A 22,375-nucleotide genomic window follows, 5' to 3' on the forward strand; every position below is an offset into this window, starting at 1 on the left:
AAATATAGATGCATATTACTTGAGCGACGACAAATTTTCTTGTGTGATTTACGGAACTAATTTGGGATCGGATTCTTTTTCTTCCTTCATCACGGATTTTCAAAATCCGAGAATTTATTTATATATATTAATACTTGATAGACGTACATCCTTTTTTGTGCCCGTGGCTTAGTGGCTTATACTTGCCACAAACGCCACAAACCTAATGGGAAACAAAAATGGAAGTTTCCTTTATTGAAACACTCATTTGATAGTAGAATGGTATTGTCCATTTTATAATGGTATTGTTATATACTAATCTAAAACGGGAGAAATTATTTGTTCACAAGGAGAACATTTTTCTTTATACATAGTACAAAAAAAAAAAAATCAAAAAATCTCAAAGGTAAGGAAGGAAAAACAATTAAAGTTGGCTAAAGGTAGGCCCAACAATACTTCAACTGGAAGGAATTGAACTTTTTTAAATTTCGGCCGGATTAAATTTTAACTCGGGTTATTATTTAACCGTACATTTTTTTATTTTTTAAATGATAAATTTCTTTAACCTTTCATCGTTAATTATTAATCAAAAATTTTTCCTGTGATGATATCATAATAAATAAATTATTCATCATAACGTTCGATCCCCATAAAACGTTTAAAAAAGGTAGTTTCATTAGTTTCATTAACAATACCTTAATCACACCATTAAAAGTCGCATGATATTCTTTGCGCCGTGGTTTATGAAACAGAATTTGGCAGATAATGTATGTCTTATAGTTAAATTATGGTTTAAGGTTATACATAAATACATAAAAAAAATGCACCTGGCTTTTTTATTTCGGACATTAAATTATTTCTATTTTTAAAAGAAATCCCAAAACATCTATATATGGAAAGGTGTAACTGTGTTTAAATGCATAATTTCCTTTATACAGTCCTTTTTTTTTTTAATGAACAAATAAGAAAAAAAAATTATCAATTGCTTTATTGTTTATCAAAATAAATAAACAATATAAATAATCGATCTTTTAATAATAAAAAAAACTATATATAAGGAGTCCCCCACAACAGAGATGTTTCTTTTTGACTTGCATCAGGGTCAAAAAAAAAAATTTTCGCTTAGATAATATATATTTATTTGTTTTCTTCTTTTTTTTTTTTGTAAAAAAAAAAAAATTTTTTGCCAAGTGCCAAGAAAATCTCGTCGATTGTTTTATAGCTTATGCTATTTTTATAAATAAATAAAAAAAAAAGAAGAAACAAACGAACAAAAAAAAATACAAAAAAAAAAAAATATATATATATATACATATATAAATACGTTATAAGAAAAAAAATCTTTTTAATACCTTTTACGTTTTTTTTTACGTTTTCCTTTAAAAAAATATATACATTATTTATTATTATTATATAATAAATATAATAATATGCCACGAGTTAATCCTTTACGAAATCCAAAATTTTTAGTATTATGTGGAGTTTTCTCAATTTTTTTATTTCTTTTCATAGTAGTACCAGAATTTCAAAATCATTTTCCAATACCGATATCTGTTGATGTGGAACCAATACAATTATCTCCAGAATTACTCTTGGAACCGATTTATGGATATAATAATTATAGTGAATTTATTCAAGGTCATTTACCAATAGTTATATCGATGCCACATGGAGGACATTTATTTCCTGATTATATACCGGATCGTAAACAAACTTTTCCAAGTGTAGTAAAGTCAAATGATATTAATACTCAAGAAATTGGGAGAGAATTAGCCGAATTAATTACGGAAAAATTCAAAGGAAGAAAACCTTATATTATTATAAATCATTTAGGCAGAAGCAAACTTGATGTAAATCGTCCTTTGAGAGAAGGTGCTGAAAGTGACGGTAGTAATTTCCCTTCTGATACTCAAATAGCTTGGAGTGATTATCATACTTTTTTGAATAATGCTGTTGAAGAAATCGAGGAAAGATTTGGTCGTGGTCTTTTGATTGATATTCACGGTAAGACATTCATTTTTTTTTTTTAATATATCGTATTTAAATAGGTTCGTCAACTAAATTTTCATTATTACATTTAATATAGGACATGGACATCCAGAAAATTATATTGAATTGGGATATGTTTTATCATCAGAAGTATTAACACTTCCAAATGATATAATAAATTCGGATCCAAAAATTTCGGATGGTTCAAGCATAAGATCTCTTTATAATAGAAAACAAACCACATTAAGTTTTGCAGAATTATTACGTGGCAAAACAGCTTCACTTGGTGGTAGATTACAATCTTATGGTTACGAAACAATTCCATCTCATGTTCATGAATATCCATTAGTAAATGAAAAATATTTTCACGGTGGTTATAGTGTTCAAAAATATGGTTCAAGGCATGGTGAACAAGTTATAGATGCTATACAAGCCGAGTGAGTATTAAGTTGAGATTACCTTTCACATTCTTTGGGTGCAGAAAATATTTAATAATCTTTTTCTTTCCTTTTTATTATCATAGGTTACCAAGATTATTAAGACTTGGAAATAAAGAAATAAGAGATCAATTTGTTAAAGATTTTGCTGAAAGTCTTTCTTGGTTTGTAAAAGAATATTATTGGGAAGGTGGCCAAGGTTCAAAACGTTTAACGATGGATATGCCTGAACGCAATTAATTCGATTTTTTTTATTTTTTATTTTTTAATTTTTAATAATGTTGATAATTTTACATCATGTTGATAATTTACATCGTAAAAAAAAAAGAAATTTTGGCTAATTTCATTTTAGAATTTCCACATATCATTTATTTTTAAAATAGAACACAAAATCATATCGCAATCAAACTTCATTTTAATTTTCTAATTTTTTTTTTATTACAAAAATTTATACGTTAATTTGCACGTATAATATCGTTTGGTATCAATTCTTTTTTAATTGTAAATTTTTTGTTTTTTCACATTTTTGTTCCTTTTTTTCCTTTTTTTTTTTAAAGAAAAAAAAAAAAGTAATTTAATAAAAGTTGTTACACGTTTAATTTCATATTTCAGTATTATGTGTAATTAATTATTATTTAATGGTTGCATGGGATTTCGCTTTTTCAAAATATTTTCTCGTATTTACGAAAGGGTAACGATACTAGCTAATCAAATCAATAAACCTAAAAATAGTTTGTCAAACAACCGAGACATAAATGGAGTTGAAGAGGTGTTATTGGATAAGAATTATATCGATTATTAAACGTGTAACATAGACTAAAAACGAGGAATGTATTAGGTAATTTTAAATAATTTATTATTACGTTTAAATGATTCCATATTCAAAGAAAATATTCTTTTTTTAAAAATAGAGTACAATAAAAAAGTTCGATTTTTTTTTTTGTCGATCGAACAATTGTGATAAAAAAAGATTTTTAGGGATATAAGGATATTGCATATGACAATAAGAAACCCCCCTAATTATTTGTAGTTCTTTATAGCATATTACATATGAATACTTGAACTATTCATACGAAAGGTATTCTTGCAGAAACACAAAATTACTCTTCTGCGTGAAATATGATGTGATTTGCCGTTTACTGTCGTAGCACACAAACTATACGTTCAAGTCTTTGACAAGCTAATTTGAAACTCAAAACTTCAAACTTTAACCAAGCTCATTTGAAACATGGTAATCTGAGACTTTATAAAATAGTTTAAAACATGTAAAGTTTAGAACAAGGATTAGATTGTATTAAGAAACATGTTACAATAATAATACACTATTTCAATACATTTAATTATTCTTTTTATTCTTTATTATTATTTTGGCGTAACTGTTACGAGGATTTACTGCGATAGATTTATTTACATTAATTAATTAAATAGCCCAAATTGGCAATTTTAATATAAATTTTGCAAATCTTATCTATAAACTAACAATAATAGGAGAGTTGAAGGAAATTTCACTGCGACAAAATAGACAAATAAATGTTTGTAGCAATATGACATGATTATTTGCCATACCAGATATAGGCACACACTCATACACACAGTTATTTAATTCACAGAAGATTCTTTAAAGAATGATTTAATTAAGTCTAAAAAAAAAAAAATTTTTACTTATTTGGAAATATCATAATTACACTAATATATTAAAAAAAAAATAAAATTGTCGGTGATAGAAGATCTAAATTTTTAATGAATTATAATTTTCTTGGGGAAAATATATGATTATAAAAAAGATTTATTGATTATTACATTAACGAAAAGTCTCCCTCGATAATCCGGATATTAGGACCAGATCTGGTCATATATAAATACTTGTAGTATACATTCTTGCGACTCGGTTAATTAAAGATAAATTATATAATTATTAAAAATTATTTAACATTATGGAGGTAATAATAATATATAATAATAATATCCCTGCATTACGTCATAAAGATATATCTGGTTACATACCCCGCATCCGCGCCCCGTACCGTAGATCGCTAAAACTTATTATTCGTGAAAGAAGGGTTAAAAGGAAAACTATTTATGGCTTCACAAAAATTATAAATTATCCCTTATATATTTTAAACATCATATGATAATAATTAAATATTTATTGTCAATAATAAAGCTTCTCGTTTTAAATCCATTGAAACTATTCACTCTAATTGTATAATTGTGACGTTTAAATTAATTTTAATGATTTGTTGATCGTCTTTATCTCTTTTATCTTAGAAAATCAATGCCAAGATAATTTGTAATATTAAATTTGAATCGTTCCTAAAATGGAATATTGGCCGATAAACTGATTTTAAAATATAGACCGTTAATTAAAGGAGAAATGATTAATAGTGACTTAGGAGCTAACTAATTAGATAATTTTCATGGTAATTATGTAAAGTAGTTTGAAACCGAAGTTTCAAACTCGTTAATAAACTGCGGTCGATTAGATTACATCGAATAAGCTTTTTAATTTTCATTATTACAATTGTTTCAGCCGACGACAGAGCAGTTATGTGTTTTAAATTTAACATAGAATGTCACACTGACAAACTTAGTGCGTGGATAAATAACTTCCCGAGAAACTCAGGGACAAACCGATAAGGGAATTTAGGATTAGTTTAGGATTAAGGTTAGATAAAGAAATTAGGGTTAAAATTAAGGGATAAGGGGCAGCGCACAAGAAAAATTCCGGAAATCTTCTGAAAAATACTGAAATCTGCAGTAAAATGTCCGAAATCATTCATGATTTAAAAAATTTTACCGGATTTTCAAAAACCTGTTGATGAAATGGGCCAGACCCTATTAGAAGATCTAGGAATTATGAAATTTTATAAATTCTGATATAAGTTAGTACGAATTTTTTTGTCAGAATAGTGATAATTGGAGTTTGTGAAATATTAGTAGTAAGTAACAAGAATGTTCCTGGTTACTTCAATGTCATGCTTAGTTAATAATTGATTTGTTCAGTGTATAATTGATAAATTTAAAATAAAACTTATAAATGCACTTATTAATTGGAATAAATTATTTATTGCACTATTACATTAAAAATAATTACAAGCTGCAGGTCATTGTACCTAAGGAACTTATATATAATCTCGAAGTCAACTAACAACCTAAAATATTTTCCAATCCATTTTAATCAATGTAATGTATACTAGAATAGATATTGTATGTCGTTTTGATAACATTTCATAAAAATGAGGTCCTTATGGGTCTATGGGTCAAGTAGTTAAACGATACTCCGATACTTTGCACCATGATCTAGATCACTCTGAAGATATAAATGAAATATTGTACAAGAATGCTTTATTTATTGTATATTATTAATACATGTATAAAACATGTAAACTCGGTCTTAATATAATATAACTAGTATTAAATTCTTCATTAATTTGTTTTACGTTTATCCTTCCTTCCCAATATATATAAATGCATTAACTAATAAAAATGATGGTGGATTAGTTTATAGATCAATAGATTAATCGAGTTTAATGAGACAATACTGAAATATATATGAACATTTTATTTACCTTGTTATCGCACCAAGTTTTGAGATTTTTTTCTTTGCATGGTTTCCAAATAAAATATGTTTTCCGCTCCCAGAAAAAACGTGGTAACGTTCATTTTCTTTCCTCTCAACGATTAAAATTCAAAGTTGATCATCAGACCATATCATTTATTTTCTTCGCCCCAAAGAATGTACTTAAATACATTTTTTTTTTATTTTCATTAAAGGAAGAATACATAAAGCTTTAACCAGGTACAGTATATTCTTGGTATATAAGATCTTGAAAATTAAGTGCGCGTGATATTTTGAATTACTACGACAAATGCTACGGTATATACGGAGGTATCAATCAGTCAAAAAATCAAGTATCTATCTCATCAATGATATTTCATTTCTTAAAAGCTCCTACAATGAAAAACTAAGTCTTTGTTATAAATATCTCCTACTATGAATTTATATAACTTTTATGAATACTGAGGAATATATTTGTAACCTCTCACCTGATCTTAATTGAAAAATTTTACATTATTTTCTGTGAATTTGTGAAGCATCATGATTTTCTCACCTATATAGACGTCAATTTGCAATGTAAAACGAATTTAAATATTTTATACTACACCCAAGAATTAAATGACAAACTCTAAAGGAGTAAGATTTACAAATTTGATAAACGAAATACTCTGACACGTCTTGGAAGCCCCCACCTGCTCCCAGTAAGCTAGGTAGCTTCTTGACCTACTGATTCAGGAGGAGGAATTGGTTACGAACCTTCTTTAACAAAGAAACTTCCCTGTCGGGTGAGACTGATGAATGAGAGCTCCTCCAGTGTTGTCATATATGCGGAGAAACTGAGTCACACATTTGAAATGGACTTGTGAGCTCAGTCTTCAATTTCTTGACTTGTTGCTGGTTTATTTTTTTCGTTCCCTACTGACCGTGTTATAGTTAGAATTAACATACTGCCCATATCTCAGAAATTAGGCATGAGCTACTGCTAGTTACTTGCTGCTTTTCCATTGTACTAATTATTCGCTTAGTATTTTCTTACGTCAATTTAAATTATCTCTTCATTCATTATGAGAATCGAATGAAAAAAGATACAAACGCTCTTCAAAGAAAAACCCGAAATACAAGGGAAATATCCAAAGTCTCAAAGATCAACCTTGAATTTCGAGGAACCAAGCCTTGATTCTCGAAGAACACATTCTTAGAAAGAAAAAATCAGTCAAAGCGAACTTTCTAATATTGTAAAGGAATATGAATTGCTTTTGCGAGAGATTTCTCTTACCTTTGTTATTTAAACCTAACGTTTTTTTCAGTGCAGTTTCAAATATATAAGCAAAATAAAATATGTCGTCAGCATAATTAATAGGATAAAAGCCCAATCTTGAGACTTTATTATTTTCATTGTTATAAGAAGTCAGCTAAGTAAATAACATAATAAATAGGAGGAATACTCTCATAAAATGATCTAGCTATTTCTACTTCATACTGTATTACTTCCACGTATTCCATTTTAATTTCATAATAATTCTGCAAGAGAACTTTTTCAAGATGATGAAAGATCTCTCGTGAAAATTATGAAGCAAAATTTAAAGAAAAATAAGATTTCCAATTTAGTGTTCTTTTCGTTAAAACTTTTAACCGCGCTATAGTAACGAGTAAGATTTTGTTCCAGTTTGCATATTTTTCTGACGAATTTTCTCAGTGAACCTATATAATATAAGAATAAAAATCCGAAGCACTTATTTGATGCATCTATGAAACGGAAAAGTGATTGACAATGCAATGAAGTTTCTCTGGAGTTTGATCAAAGCGCCAAACTATCGTGTCTTATTCCTTAATGGATTTCTTTTCATTGATTGATAATAATTTGGTAAACAGATAACTCGAATATTTGTTAAAAATTTGTTTTTTTTGTTCATGACGGACGACTTTCTTTTTGTATGATTTCTGGCAATTATTATTCACGGCACAAGAATCGAATTTGGAATCCCTTTTGATGATAATTATGTTAAGATGATCAATAAACATTCCTTACAATAGAAAAAATTCATATATGGTAAACTCGTAAATAGTAATGTAGTAGCTACTTAATCACATGTCATATATTATTTAACAAATCTTTTATTAATTCAAAATGATAGAGCGAACTGAGACACACATAGTGATACATCCTATCTTACAAACTAACTGTAATCTTTTTATAAACAACTGGTTGCCTCCGCCATCAAAAAGATAAATTCACCAGATCCCTGAAAACCAATATATTTTCATCATTGCTCTCGCCAGTCCCTCATATTTGTGATGATTATCAGCTGATTTGATGAAATCGGAGACTTAAACTACGAAGATTATTCAATACCAAATTCCTACCAGAGTAATTAATTCATTCATCCGCATTGATTTGATACTCTGATCTATCATCTTCGACTTTTCTCATAATTACAGTATATGTCTACGTTCAAAAATATTTAAGCTTCAATCAAATATGGGACAAAATCTCGGTTATATAATTAATTTCTGACATTACCAATAAATAATATTATATATGTCTCCCTCAACACTTGTATTAGATTCTCTAGATTGATCGATCCTTGAATCATTTCTAAGGACTAGCATAGGCCATAATTTAATGCTGATGACGTAAGAAACATCGAATAATTCTTTTCCTTTAGCTTCTGTTCTTATTAATAGAAACATTTGAAGAATTCAAATTTAACTGGGATATATCAGTTCCGGTTCCGAATTGTTTTTTTGTTGACTCGTGGTGTGTGATGGCGTTTATACTATTATTGTAGATTATTTTCTTGCATATGACGCTTCTTAAATTCAGGTTCATCATATACAAAAATCTATTTATATTATCACTTCTAAGACTCTCTTCACATTTTTACACAAGTTGGTTGTGTCCTTAGTGCATCTTCGGTGAGCGAGATGCGTACTCCATTTCGCTCGTACAATAATGGTGTGTATGGTATGTGGAATGAAATACCAATCCAACAAATTTCCCACGATGCCATAACAAGATATACATATATACATATATATATATCACTACGTTAGCGAGAAGGATTACGAGTTATGACACCTCCCTTTAAACATCAATTTTGCTTTGAATTTGAAAGTTATTTGTATATATGCTCTAGATAAACACTGTTCATCAGCAGGATCTTTAGTAAAATACTTGCTTATTTTCTTTGTGCAAGAAGTTCATTATTCTCATGTAATTGAAGATTAACCAACTTATCATAATGTTCATCAGGAATTTCAACCTGCACGAGTTTAGCTTTGACATGAGTATTTTTTTTTTTTGTCAAATTCTTCACCGTCTTTTCTTGAATATATCTAAGCTCATCTATGTTCCCAAATAACAGACAAGTTTGGCCCAGTTGATAAAGTTAGAATCATACGAGGAAATAATATAGAAAATATTATATACTAAACGAAATTCTCTTAATGCGTCTAGTTTTTTTTTAAAAAAAAATTAGGATCTTTGTTAAAATAGAAACCAAGTAATAATAAGTATGTAAGAAAAAGTATAGTAAAAACTCGAAGTCACTTACAACATACTATTATCTTTAAATTAGACAATATTTTGTGCTACTCTCCTTCGGTTATACAAATTATTTCTTTTAGCAAATCGACAATTTTTTGGTTGCGTAGTTTACACGATCAGATCTATATATGGAAGATTGTTGAAACGTACTCGCAACGCATAGAATCATTATTATCTATAACTGATCTCGTATTTTTTCCTGCGTAGAATTTCGTCAACACAGAGTTAGAATTTGAAGAATTTTCATCAATTGAGTGAACGAATTTAACGAAAACGCGTGAATCTGATATTTGTAACGAAAAACAGAAATGAGCGAACTTACTTACCTAATACGAATTGTTACAATTGTTTATAATATCGAGTTTTCTAACACCTATCAAACTGAGGAAAAAGGAACTTGACCTGACGTGAGAATTTCAGAGGGCAAGTTTGTTGACCCAAAACTATAAAGCTTCTTCAAGAGAATTATTCAGCAAATATGCATTTAACATCTATAATATTCAAACTACTTTTTGCTCGTCTTGACTCTTGAGTTTGTAAAATTGGGACAAGTGTCCGTTATATTTTGCTTGCGTGAACGACGTTCCAGTTGCAGTGACGAAAGTAGAGGTTGATGCGAGAATATCTGTTTCTGACATAGCGCTTTTAGTTGGTTCAGATAAGAAATAGTGAAGAGAGAGAATTTTTGCGAAATTGTACAAGATTCGGTTGCACAAGCCTGTTGTGTGATCCGCTACATCAGTTGCTACATCACGTAATATACACATGACTTTTAGACGTCAAAAGAAATTACGTAAAAAACATTCTTTTTTCGAATTTTTCTTGTGCAATTGTTTATATTTGACGCTTCTAGCGCAATTATTTTATTTGATTAACGATGTCAATTTCACTCTGAGACTCGTATTCTTTTTTAATTTTATCAATCCTTACATTCACTTATTCAAACTGTAAAACCGAGAAGAATGATGTTATCGTCAAAAATTGCATCCAAACTCAAATATGTTTGATGCTGTAATTGCTGTATGGTATTTTATCATGTGATCATGTGATCATGAATCCAAAGATCTAATCAGTATTAATTTAGATTTTAAAATTTATTCAATTAATTATTTAATATTTGATTTTTGGAAATTCTTTTGCTTTAGAGTAACAATTGCTAACTAATTACAGTATATTACTTTATAATATAATAAATAATGACTGGTTTTGTATTGAAATCAATGAAGTATATTTCCAAAGTACCATTGATTTATTGTGTTTAATTTAATCGTGGAACATGCGTTTATATAATGTAAGTATAGTACGTTAAAGGTCCAGACCATTTGAAAAACGAATGAATTCTAAATAATTTTTGTTGTACTATAAATAAATTACATATTTATCCGAATCATTTGGGAATGAATCAAACAAAATATTTGCTTTGATTATCAATCCATCACTTTATCATCTAACACCAATACTTTATTTGAAAGATTATCGGTAAATGATTTTAAATGACTGTAAAATATTGGAATAATTCGCTCAATATTTCCTTAGATAGTTGTTACTGAATTTTGATCAATGATCAGGCTTACAATATATAAATTGTTAAGCGTTATTATTCTGAAACTCATTCCACTTAAAAGGAGGTTGTTTTGAGGGGCCGTACCATATCGCCATCATTTTTGGTTCGAAAATATAGTAGGTTGACGAATTGATGATAATCGAAGTAATAAAAGTTCAGAAAACGTTTTGGGTTGACTCACTTCCAAATGGTACAGATATATATGTACTTTGTTTATAGTACAAGTGACGCCATCAAAATTTTTGTTTTTATGCCAAGCATGCCAAGAAAAATTATTAGGTATTACAGTGTTAGACTTTTTGTCCAAAAACACAAAATTTGAATGAATTTCTTTTTTTGGCTGTCACAACTCACAAATTCTTTATCTTTATCTTTTCTTTCTTTCCAGAAAGTTTCTTGGAAAAAAATGATTTTGATGATCGGTTTAATCTCCAGATCATCATCCTTTATATATAGTCCTTAGGTTCCATGGCCATTTTCAATCTAATCCCTTTTTACTATAATTCCAATGGATTTTCGATTTATTTTATTCATCCTCTTAGTAGTTCTTGTTTCGTTTGTTTCTTCTGCTCCATCTTGTAATACTTGCACTTATGGTTGTCCAGGCGGTTGCCCAGGCGGTACTTCTTGCCAGTTTTCTAATACTGGCTATTCGCCGACTGCGTGCGTGTGTGCTTAAGCTCTATTTTCGGTCTGTATATTTTTACATTTCAACCTTTTCTTTATCACTTCAATATTAAACCTAATGGTTTTATAAATGTCGCTTATTGCGTTAGGTCTTCTTTTGACTTCTGTTTTGAAGGTTCCGTTTTTCTTATATCGGTAAATTATTCAATGATAGGACTTGCAGTTGCTGTAAACTGTATATTAATCCTATTTTAATCACGTGTAGTAAAAAACTTACGGTTGTTTAAAAGTTTTCAACCAGTCATCTTATAACAAAATTACAAAAAAAATCGAGAATTTTTTCTCAAAATTGTTTCTGTAGCCAATTTTTATTTATTTGTATTTTAAATTAATATTTCTGAAATTTAAAACGTAATTCGTTAGTGAAATATTAATAATAATTTGTAAATGAAAAAGTATCAATTAATATCTTGAAATAAAATTAATTGTTCCTAATCTTAGTTTGATAATTGCTGTATCTCTAATCAATGTAACTTAATTTTATCCACGAATTAACAATTATAAATAATTTTATGAAGTTAGTTTACTCATAACCCAACCTTAATTTTCGAATTGTTTATTGGTATCTAATAAATTTTCAATTACGACAATTACGATATCTGATATTAAATAATTCGATTAATTCGTGCTACTACCACCTTTGTCGCGCAGTTTTTAAGATGAATTTTTATACCTTAGATGGCATGCAATATCGGAAGCATATATGGGATAGATTACGTGTACATTTTTTGCATAAGTTAGATCGGTCCAATGTTGTTTGTAATTAGGTTAGCTCGTTGCGAATTTATGGAATCGATTTGATTCTTGCAAGTTTATACTTGTTTCACCCAGATATTTTCATATTATATTATTTCCATTTGATCATTTGATTAAATAATTAGTTTATTAAATCGATAATTGGTAAATGGTAAGAAATTAAGAGAGTTTTAAAAGTTTATCTCAGGACGACTAATTCATATATAATACATTTAACTCCCAAATTATTACGACAATATTCGATTCGGTGCGGCTTAGGACAAAAAATCGAACCGGCTGCGGTTAACGTTTTAAAAAATCTATTGTATTCTAGAAGATTTGGAACAAAGATACAATTTGTCAATCCTAATATTAGGTATCTTTTACTGTACTACAAAGATATGGCGTCAAAAGTTTAATAAAAATTAACCAAAAAAAGCAAAGTACATAAATATTTGTTTTTTTATCAATATACTCAATATAAATTAGAATTTTTCTAAACAATGGTATAGCAAATAAATTTAGGATATAGAACACTAATATCATTACATAAGCTGAAGATAATAAGAAAGAGCTTGAGCATTAGAGTAAGCAGGAGGAGGATATGAGGTAGAAGGGGGATAATTATTATTGTTATTATGGTTATTAATTATTGTTGATTTCCGTCCTGAATTATGATCTTTAAAAAATAGAACTATTCCCATTACTACTACTGATGTCGTCGTTGCTGTACTTGTCGAGGAACCTGAATTTTTATTTGGATGAAATAGACTAAATAAGAAAATTTGGAGAACATACATTTACTTTGATTAAACATATTAGGCATTGTAGATTATATAAAGTCGTTTAATGAGCGTAGAACTATTTAGACACCAATTTTTATCAAGCTAGCTTAAATATTTGTGGAGTTGTGAATTTTTTTGGTAGATTAAATAAAGTTGTTTATTAGGTATGAAACGGAACTACTTAAATATAAATTTTATCAAGCTAGTTCAAATACTTGTGAAATTAATGAGTATTTTTTTTTAAGGACATTAATTTTTAATTTTATTTATTTAGTTCTTTTTTTGTGTAAAAAATTAAAATAAAACAATATTATTAATATTGTATACAAGCTCAAATTTTATTTATCATTTTATGAAAGTCTTATTTTTCGTATTTTTCAAATTTTTCAAGATTTTTGAGCCAATCATATTTGAGAAAAGAGCTGCTCTAATTTGTACAAAAGTTAATAGTACTGTATTGTATAATTTTACCGTACAGTACAACTTATAGACTCACTTATTTAGAGAATCTACACTAAATTTGGCTGTTATTTTACAATACTGTATCATAGCAACTATTTATTATTTAGTAAAACTCCTGATATTTTTATAATACAAGTTGAATGAATTCTAAACTCATCAAAAGACAATGAGAATATGCGGACTCACTTTATTTTGATGGTACGACTAGCACTAGAGCAATGTAATGTGAATGCTCAGCTCTCAATTCAGCCAATAATTCTACAATTAACTTTTTATTTTTTTTTTCAAATTACCGCATGACTCTATTATAAGAAAGTAATTAGAAATATTACAGTACAGTACATGAGCAGCAAAATATTAACGTTATGTGATATTAATCATCTCACGTGTGGAGGATTAGTTATAAGTCGAATTCTTTAATTTATACGAAGATACTATTCTCGCGCAACCCTTGTAGGTTAAGTATAATACAAGGGAAATTAATATCAAACATATTAAGTAAAGTGATAACGGACTTTGAATTTGAATGATTTAACATAATCGATTTTTTACGTCGCTTAAAAAAAAAAATAGACCATCCGGCTTCTTCCTCTTTTACTTGTACAAAAAATATAATAAAGGACAGGAAATATCACATAAAGTATAAAAAAAAGTTCGCAAATAAAGCTTATAATCAATTGATAGCTGTTGTTATTTCATTACATTATTCATATATTATTCATATAAAATTGATAGAAATGTAGATAAAAACAGCAAGTTAATTCTCAGTTTCCTGTTTTTCGATTTTCCCAATTTCCGGCCTGAAAGTATTCTTTAATGGAGCTTAAGTCATCAGAGATCGCGTCTAGTTTTTCTAGTATCTAGACATGAGATATTTAAATCAGTAATCTTTTTTCACTTACCATCGACTGGTCTGATCAAAGCAGTAATTGAAGTATGAAACATTCCCCAAAAAGAGAAACGCAAAAGCTCCAACACCCGCGTATGTGACGATATTTTTCATTTTATCATCTTTATTTGCTATTTAGTATAATTTACTTATTTTTATATTCCTTAATAAAATTTATTAACACCAACAACCAATAATACCTTCACGAGTTACATTAGTAGAATATCTTTTAATGGGTGACAAATTTCTTCCAACAATATGTCTGAACATTGTTATATCAAATTTGTTTTTTAGTAAAAGTATCTTTTTATTTTTTTTTTTTGGTATTTTTTTAAGATACGAAGAATGAAAAAGTTTTAAAGAAAAAGTCTATAATTTGAGGCTATCATATATACACGAAATAGTGATTCGATCCTATTCTACATGTACCAATTGTACTATCACGTGATATCATACATTGAATCACGTGATACAAATGTCAGATTCACTTTTTGACTGCGAGTGATGTCATAAATTTCTGGCGATTACCACATTCATTTATTTTATCGTAAATCTGAATATCTGATGAGTAAAAATTTATTACTCGCCATATTTGTATATTCATCATCTTGACGTAGAGTATAATGTAAGAATAGAGAAAATAATTGACGTGGAGGAAGAAGTGATGACAGTACTTAAAAATAGTTTATTAGAAAAACGAAAAATTGTTTAACAAAAGGGAAAAAGTTTTTGTAATAATGGATATTTTGAAGCTTAATAGTAAAGTTAAGGACAAAGGGAATATCGAATCTAGTTATTTGATTAATTGGGTGATACGACAAGATGTTTATAATGCGCCTGATAAAATAAGAATTAGCGTAAAGTTCCAGCAACGCCAATGAGGCAAGAATAATTTTAAGAGGTCTGATAATGGCGTTGCTATTAATTGATAGTAACAATGAGATCTATTTGGGTATAAATGAAAAAGCAGGAAGAGTTATAGAAAATTTTTTATAAAATGCAAATAATCGAAGGAGAATAGACGATTGATTATTACGTTGAAACAATTGTATAGGTGTATGTGATGCTAATGGTTTTGGTACGAAATCTCGAAAATCATTTGAGTGACTGACACAAGACCGACAACAAAATCTCGACAATCCAATATCTTGACAAGTCAAAATCCTGACAAAATTATAACACATTTAAACTAAATATTACATATTGTAACAAATTATTTTATTAGAAACACACATCACAAAATTGTCGATATAATGGCTTGTTGGGATTTGAGATTTTGGATTGTCGAGATTTTGTTGTCGATCTTGTGTTAGTCGTGCAAGTGACTGTCGTGATTTTTTTGATCGGATACCGAATTTACTATATGTTTACTGCAATTTGCTACATATTTATTATAAAATTAATACAAATTTTCTATAAATTGATTACACGTTTAATGTTACAATTTCTATATTATGACACACATTTTTCTATATTAAATGCATACAACTGCGTTAGAATTAACATAGAGTGGCCGTACGCCTACTATTAAGTGGCAGCAGCATGGCTACTACATAGCCGCGATTTCATAGGTTTCAGCAAAGTATTTTATAGATATGAATAAAAGTAACAACTGAAATATCTGAAAGAGAAGAGAAAGCTCAGAAAGTGGAGAGAGAATAAATGTAACGCGCTAAAAAATAAAATAAAATAAAAATCCGAAATTAAGTCCCATCACAGATCACGTGATAGTGATTTTTTATGGTGATGCTGGGGAAGATGAAGTCACAATATATTGCGAACATGCTTTTGAATTTCAAAAATTATTGTTTTATTTCAAAGTTTTTCTGTTATCGAATGTTCGAATGTTTAATTCATTGTAAAAATCAAAACATTTTGAATGATACTTAAGAAAAAATAATTAGACTAATAATAATAATATAATTATGACTGAATACAATTAATAGAAATAATATTCAACCAATTATAATATAATTAATAGAAATAATATAAATATGATAAATAAGAATAGAAATTAGAGGAATAGATATAATGGATTCACGTCTTTCATATCGTTGGGATAATAACTTAATAAACAATTAACAGTCAAAACTCCAATTACCAATAGTGCCATAAAAAAAACACGAATGATCGCCATCGAAAGGACCTCGGACTTTTTCTAGCTGCAAACTAGCTTCAACTTTCGCAACAATATAGTACTGTTGATTGCCAAATTCAATGACCTTATCTGCGCCATCACAAGTATGGTAGTGTCTTTTTCCATCACCAGCTATGCGATTATGATTTGCATCTTCTACCCAAAATCTGCACAAAACGCCCAAAGTCTGTTTTATTGTGGCCTTATATGCTATAAATAAAACAAAAAAGTAGAATTATTAGAAAAGAGAATGGAGAAAATACTGAATATGATAAGAACTATACCTTGGCTTTCAAGAACAGATAAACACATGAAAAAGATGGTAAGAAGGTAAAAGCTTTGAAGTTTCATATTGGTTTTAGATTTATGATGTTACGGTTTGTTATGAAAAGAAAAAAAAAAATTTTGGTGGGAATGGCAAGATTATATATAATTAAAGAATCAAGGGGAGATTATCCGAATTTTTTTTTAAACCCCATAAAGGCCATAAGTAAATTACTAATATATAATGAAAATTACAATTCTTTCTTACTGTATCTTCTTTTTTAAAAAAATAATCTAAAGAGATGCGAAATCTCATTTATTAGAAATTTATAAGGTAATAAATCCCACAAACCGTATTGTAATTTATTAGTATAATAGATAAGATGGTAGCCTATAATGGTTACAGTACATTTGTTGTAATTATTACGGCAGAAAAAAAAAGGAAAAATGATAAATTATCTATGGCAAATTAAAATCCTGAAAGTTCGAAATCATGAAACTTCATTATCACTACTTCGATACTCATTATCCAGACAATCATGTTAAAAAAAAAATATATTTATAAACTAGTGTAACCTGTTGTATTGCAACAGGATAAATCAACATTGATGAAATTTCTGGTATATATTTAAGAAATCAATTATTACAATGTTTATTTATAATTGAATTATAATATGAGTAAAAAAATAAAATTTATTAATTTACCAATTAAATAAGATAAATTATTTTAATTAATTATTATAAGTATTATTTATACTAATTATTTAAAAAAAAATTTTCTATTTAATTATAAATTTTAATTTAAATCAAATTTTTAAAGTTAGGGGTAGAGTAAGGGCAGTGACATTTATTACGCAATATTTTAGGGGGTGGGTATTTGAATCTACAAACACGTTTTTTTTTCATTTAATAAAAAAGATTTTTTTTTTTGTTTCTTTTAGGTTATCGAACTTGGAAGAACTTTGTTGTCTAATTGTATTAAAGAAATGTACTAACGTTTCTTTTTTTCATTTTTTTGGGTTACCGGACTCCTAGGAAATTGGAAGAAAGGTCATATAACATATAGATGTAACGTAAGATTTATAATAAATGGATATTACGAAATAAATGCAACGTTACTTCGCGTGTCGCATAAATATCATGATTTGCAGTCGTGAAAATCAATTACGTAATAAATGTCACTGGCCCTAACAATATATTTCGCGTGTCGTGAAAATCATTGATATTCATGACCCCCGAAATAACTATTGCGGATATTATCACTGCCCTAACGTTATTTCGCGTGTCTCATAAATATCATGATTTTCACGGCGCAGTCGTGAAAATCATTGATATTCATGAAATAACTATTAAACTATTATGAATTTAATTAATTTTTTTGGACATTCCCTATAGTGATTTTCATTAGGGAGAATTATCTACCCTTAAAAAATGTATTTATTCCAACTAAAAATCAATACCAACCATATTTGTTTCAAATAAAAAAATACATATATATTTATTTATTTTGATTATATTGCCTATCCACTATCCAGAAAGAATTAAAGAAAATCAGAAAAGGGGGGTTTTCCTGAAGTTAAATTCCCGATTGGCCATTTCCCGAACTGGATCATTTCCTGAAACTCCCAAAGATGAAATAAATAATAATATACCTATAACCTATACATATATAAGTTAATAAAAATAAAAAGAATATTAATAAATTATAAAGGGAAAAAACAATTCAGTTTTAAAAAAAAAACCAGGCGGTTAAAAATTCAGTTTCAGCTTTAAGAAAAAATTATTTAAATATCAGTTTTAAAAAACCGAATAAAATATTACCATTGAAAAAAAAATTCGGTCTAAAAAAAAAGCTTCGGTCCAAAAAGAAACCAAAAAAAATAAATATAAAAAAAAATCAGTTAAAAAAGGAGACCAGAAAAGAGACTGAAAAAAACAACGGTAATATTATTAAAAAAAAATTTTGCCTAAAAAAAGACAAAAAAAGCTTTCTTTTTAAAATCATTGCGGATACAATCTTCCTTTTCCTTTCGTTTTCCCCTTTCCCTTCCCTTTCCTTTCATTTCCCCCTTCCCTTTTGTTTTTCCCTTTCCCCCCTGGTCGATGTTGCTGCACTTCAACGTGGTGATCAGGTAACAACAAGTTTTTTAAAAAGACTTGGCCAAGTCAGCAATAAATAGTTCACTTTACTAATTTATTAAATTGATTTCATATAAATATAGCTAAATAAATAATTTGATATATCAATTATGATTCCAATTTTTAAATTATGAAAAATAATTACTAAATTTCATTAAAAAAAAAATTTATAACATTAAAAAATACTTAGTACTTATTTTAGAAGACGAAATTAAGTTTATTTGTTTATGTCTGTTATTATATTACTTATTTACTTATCTCAATATTTCCTGAAATAATTTTTGGAAAATTTATTAAAAAATACTTACGTATCAACTTTTATTGAAGTATAGCTTTAAATTTTAAATTGATCGTTAGTTAACTTTTTATGATTTATCTTACATTTCAAGTTTTTGATAAAGAATATTTGAAATGGAAAAATAAATTACATATTCTAAAATTATATTTTATTGGAAAACAATAAATCAGATTTTGAAATGAATTCAAATAATAAATTTCTTGTAGAGGAATTTTTAGACGAATTCAGTTTAAAGTTTACTGCAGCGAAACAATCAAGTTTTTGGTCTCTTTTTGATAAATAAATTTTGATATATACAGTAAATTCCATTATTTTTGGTCATAACTTGTTAATTATTTAAAATCAAATTGATTGCATAATTATTTAAACACCTAGATACGTTCTCTATAACTAAACAATCTACGGCACATCAATGATGATTTCATCTGCACGATGACCTGTGCGAAACCCTGCTTAAAGTCATCTTTTTTGACCTCGACTAATCCAGTTATCCTTCCGGTTGAATGACAATAGTCTATCTCCAAAACGAGGTTTCTTTGCCCGTTATGATCTTTGACGAGTTTTCTGGTATGATTTTGAAATTTTTCTCGTACAATGACACACCGCTGGCTAGTAACAAAATAACAGTACGAATAGATAGATTTTGTTGCCTCATATGCCATGTCAATGGACGGTCTTCTTACGAAGGTTCAGTTCGGCCATTAGATTAAGGATGGTCATCAGTCCTAAAAGACCGTGGTCCTACGGTCTACACCTTAAAAAGACAGACTGGTTCTTCTTGGTGTAGGAAAGGACCACAGTCTTTTTAAGACCGAACGGTCTTTTTTCTTTTTTGCAAATAAAAAAATTTTTTTAGCTTTAAATTTAATATAAAAATCATTTATTATATGAAGACCGGTATGCGGACTGGTCAGTCCTTGGGACCGGTCCTACTGTGCCACACAAATGCAAGACCATATATATAAAGGATCTTTATTATATAATATTTTAAATAATTAATCAAGTTTTTGCATAAATTGATAAATGTCGAAGTGTAAATCATTGTATTTTTGAACTTTAATATTATATAACTTAAATTCCTTCACTTCATCACTAAAATCAAACAATTCATTATAAAGATTCCTAAAATTCAAATACCTGACTCTTTTCTCCTTCATTATATATTTTTTTATATAAGGTAAAATAATATCATTATTATTTTTCTGATTCAAATCTCTAATTAACAATTTCTTAATAAAAGTACCTTTGGAATTTTTTAGGAATACTTCAAAATCACTTGCTTCAATGCAGAGAGTCAAATCTAAATATTCTAATTTAGAAGGAAGGATTTGTCCTAAATTTTGTAATCCATTTAATTTAAATCTTTCACTACTAATAAAAAGACAATTAAGATTTTGTTTTATATTTTCAATCAAATTGAGTACTACTGGATAAATAATCTCATTTTTGATTCCATCAATATCAAGAAATTTGATACTTTTACAATATTTTATAACTGATTCAAGTATTTGTTGTTTAAGTTCGCTCCAGAAATACCCTAAACGATTGACACTGAAATTCTTTAAATAACCACCAGATTTTTGTAATAATAATAATAATGATTCATCAATTTCTGATGTTGCATTTATGAATAAGGATTTTAATTTAAATGGTTTGATTAAATTAAGAATTTGTTGAATAAAACTAATATTTAAAAAACGACAATAAATGATATGAACAGATTCTAAAACATTTAATTGTTCAATTGTCTTATCTAAATTGATTATACCTTTAAAATCGACACGATAAAATGTAATTGTATTTAAGGTATTTGAACAATTAGAATCTTTTGATGATAATAATGATTGATAAAAAAGAAATTCCTTATTACTATGTAAACTTAATAAAATATTTTTAAGATTTTGATGTAAATTGATTACTTGTAATACACGATTGATAATTAGCATATTATTGTCATTATTAGTTCTTAAAATAAAAAGTTTTAGATTTTTAATATTGCGAATGAAATTTGGATTTTGTAAAATTAACTCAAGAATGCCATCGAAACATCTGATACAAAAATTTATCTCAATTTCAAGGGTATGTAAATTTACTTCATTTTCAACAAATATTTTTAATAATGATATAATTAATTTTTTAATATAATATAAATTATTAAATCCGCTAGCAGTATAAAACCAATTTTCAACAGAAGTAACAATCTTCAACAAATTCAAATATTTTATAAAACTAGGATAATTGAAAAGTGTATTTGAAAGTAATAAATTTTTAGTAATTTTATATTTATTAATATTGTTTTTAATTCACCATTTAAATTATGTAGGTAAATTTCAATAAAGTTATAATTTCTAGTAGGTATTGAAAATGGATTTTCCCTAATAATGGAATCGCTAAACGACACCAAAATCTGTTAACTAAAATACATGAATATAAGGTTGAATAATCATTCTGAAAGTACTTTATAATATTCTCTGTTAATTCAGGTAAATTTCCTGAAAATATTTTTGAACATGACATTGTAAGCGAAGAGGCGAAAGAGAAAAAGAAAGTATTTGTGTATCACATTTCACTACCGGATAAAATTATATTAATTTCGGAATGGTGATATTCGATATTGTCGCACAATTATTGTGTGTAACATGTTTAATAACTAAATTTACCTCTAAAAAATTACTCAAATGTTAGAATGAATATTGTTGGGTTTCACCGACTATAATTATTAAATAAAAAATTTAACAACTAGATTATTTGATATGAAGTCAAAGATTTAGTCACAATTTGTTATAATTTGTCGATCATTTACTTTGAACTTTCTTTTCGATTACTAATAGATAACCATGTGTTTTAATATTTATATTTTTAATTGTTCAAGAGTAACAGGTAATTAGTATCTGAAACTGATTC

The 22,375-nt window shown here is 27.7% G+C and overlaps 6 protein-coding genes across 6 annotated transcripts; 1 reads left to right on the plus strand and 5 right to left on the minus strand.

The window, feature by feature from the left end:
• The first annotated feature begins 320 nt into the window (after nt 1–320).
• Nucleotides 321–3,537, plus strand: OCT59_006378 (uncharacterized protein). Its single transcript, XM_025313891.2, has 3 exons — nt 321–1,983; nt 2,066–2,405; nt 2,492–3,537. The coding sequence occupies exons 1-3, from the start codon at nt 1,410–1,412 to the stop codon at nt 2,643–2,645; spliced, it is 1,068 nt and encodes a 355-aa protein (XP_025186402.1). The 5' UTR covers nt 321–1,409; the 3' UTR covers nt 2,646–3,537.
• A 3,295-nt stretch (nt 3,538–6,832) lies between these two features.
• OCT59_006379 (uncharacterized protein) lies at nt 6,833–7,467 on the minus strand (the record flags this gene model as incomplete). The annotated part of the gene is made up of 5 exons (XM_066141236.1): nt 6,833–6,882; nt 6,955–6,973; nt 7,115–7,158; nt 7,241–7,376; nt 7,453–7,467. The coding sequence occupies 5 exons, from the start codon at nt 7,465–7,467 to the stop codon at nt 6,833–6,835; spliced, it is 264 nt and encodes an 87-aa protein (XP_065998047.1).
• Nucleotides 7,468–10,011: 2,544 nt separating this feature from the next.
• On the minus strand, nt 10,012–10,278 carry OCT59_006380 (uncharacterized protein; the record flags this gene model as incomplete). The annotated part of the gene is made up of 1 exon (XM_066141237.1): nt 10,012–10,278. The coding sequence occupies one exon, from the start codon at nt 10,276–10,278 to the stop codon at nt 10,012–10,014; it is 267 nt and encodes an 88-aa protein (XP_065998048.1).
• A 2,764-nt stretch (nt 10,279–13,042) lies between these two features.
• OCT59_006381 (uncharacterized protein) lies at nt 13,043–13,297 on the minus strand (the record flags this gene model as incomplete). Its single annotated transcript, XM_025324389.2, has 1 exon — nt 13,043–13,297. One exon carries the CDS (start codon nt 13,295–13,297, stop codon nt 13,043–13,045), a length of 255 nt encoding a protein of 84 aa, XP_025186404.2.
• A 3,414-nt stretch (nt 13,298–16,711) lies between these two features.
• On the minus strand, nt 16,712–17,121 carry OCT59_006382 (uncharacterized protein; the record flags this gene model as incomplete). Its single annotated transcript, XM_025310083.1, has 2 exons — nt 16,712–16,980; nt 17,055–17,121. 2 exons carry the CDS (start codon nt 17,119–17,121, stop codon nt 16,712–16,714), a joined length of 336 nt encoding a protein of 111 aa, XP_025186405.1.
• Nucleotides 17,122–20,466: 3,345 nt separating this feature from the next.
• Nucleotides 20,467–21,988, minus strand: OCT59_006383 (uncharacterized protein; the record flags this gene model as incomplete). Its single annotated transcript, XM_025324390.1, has 2 exons — nt 20,467–21,700; nt 21,930–21,988. The coding sequence occupies 2 exons, from the start codon at nt 21,986–21,988 to the stop codon at nt 20,467–20,469; spliced, it is 1,293 nt and encodes a 430-aa protein (XP_025186406.1).
• Nucleotides 21,989–22,375: the final 387 nt, after the last annotated feature.

Source organism: Rhizophagus irregularis, chromosome 14 (assembly GCF_026210795.1).
Source record: "Rhizophagus irregularis chromosome 14, complete sequence".
NCBI lineage: Eukaryota > Fungi > Glomeromycota > Glomeromycetes > Glomerales > Glomeraceae > Rhizophagus > Rhizophagus irregularis.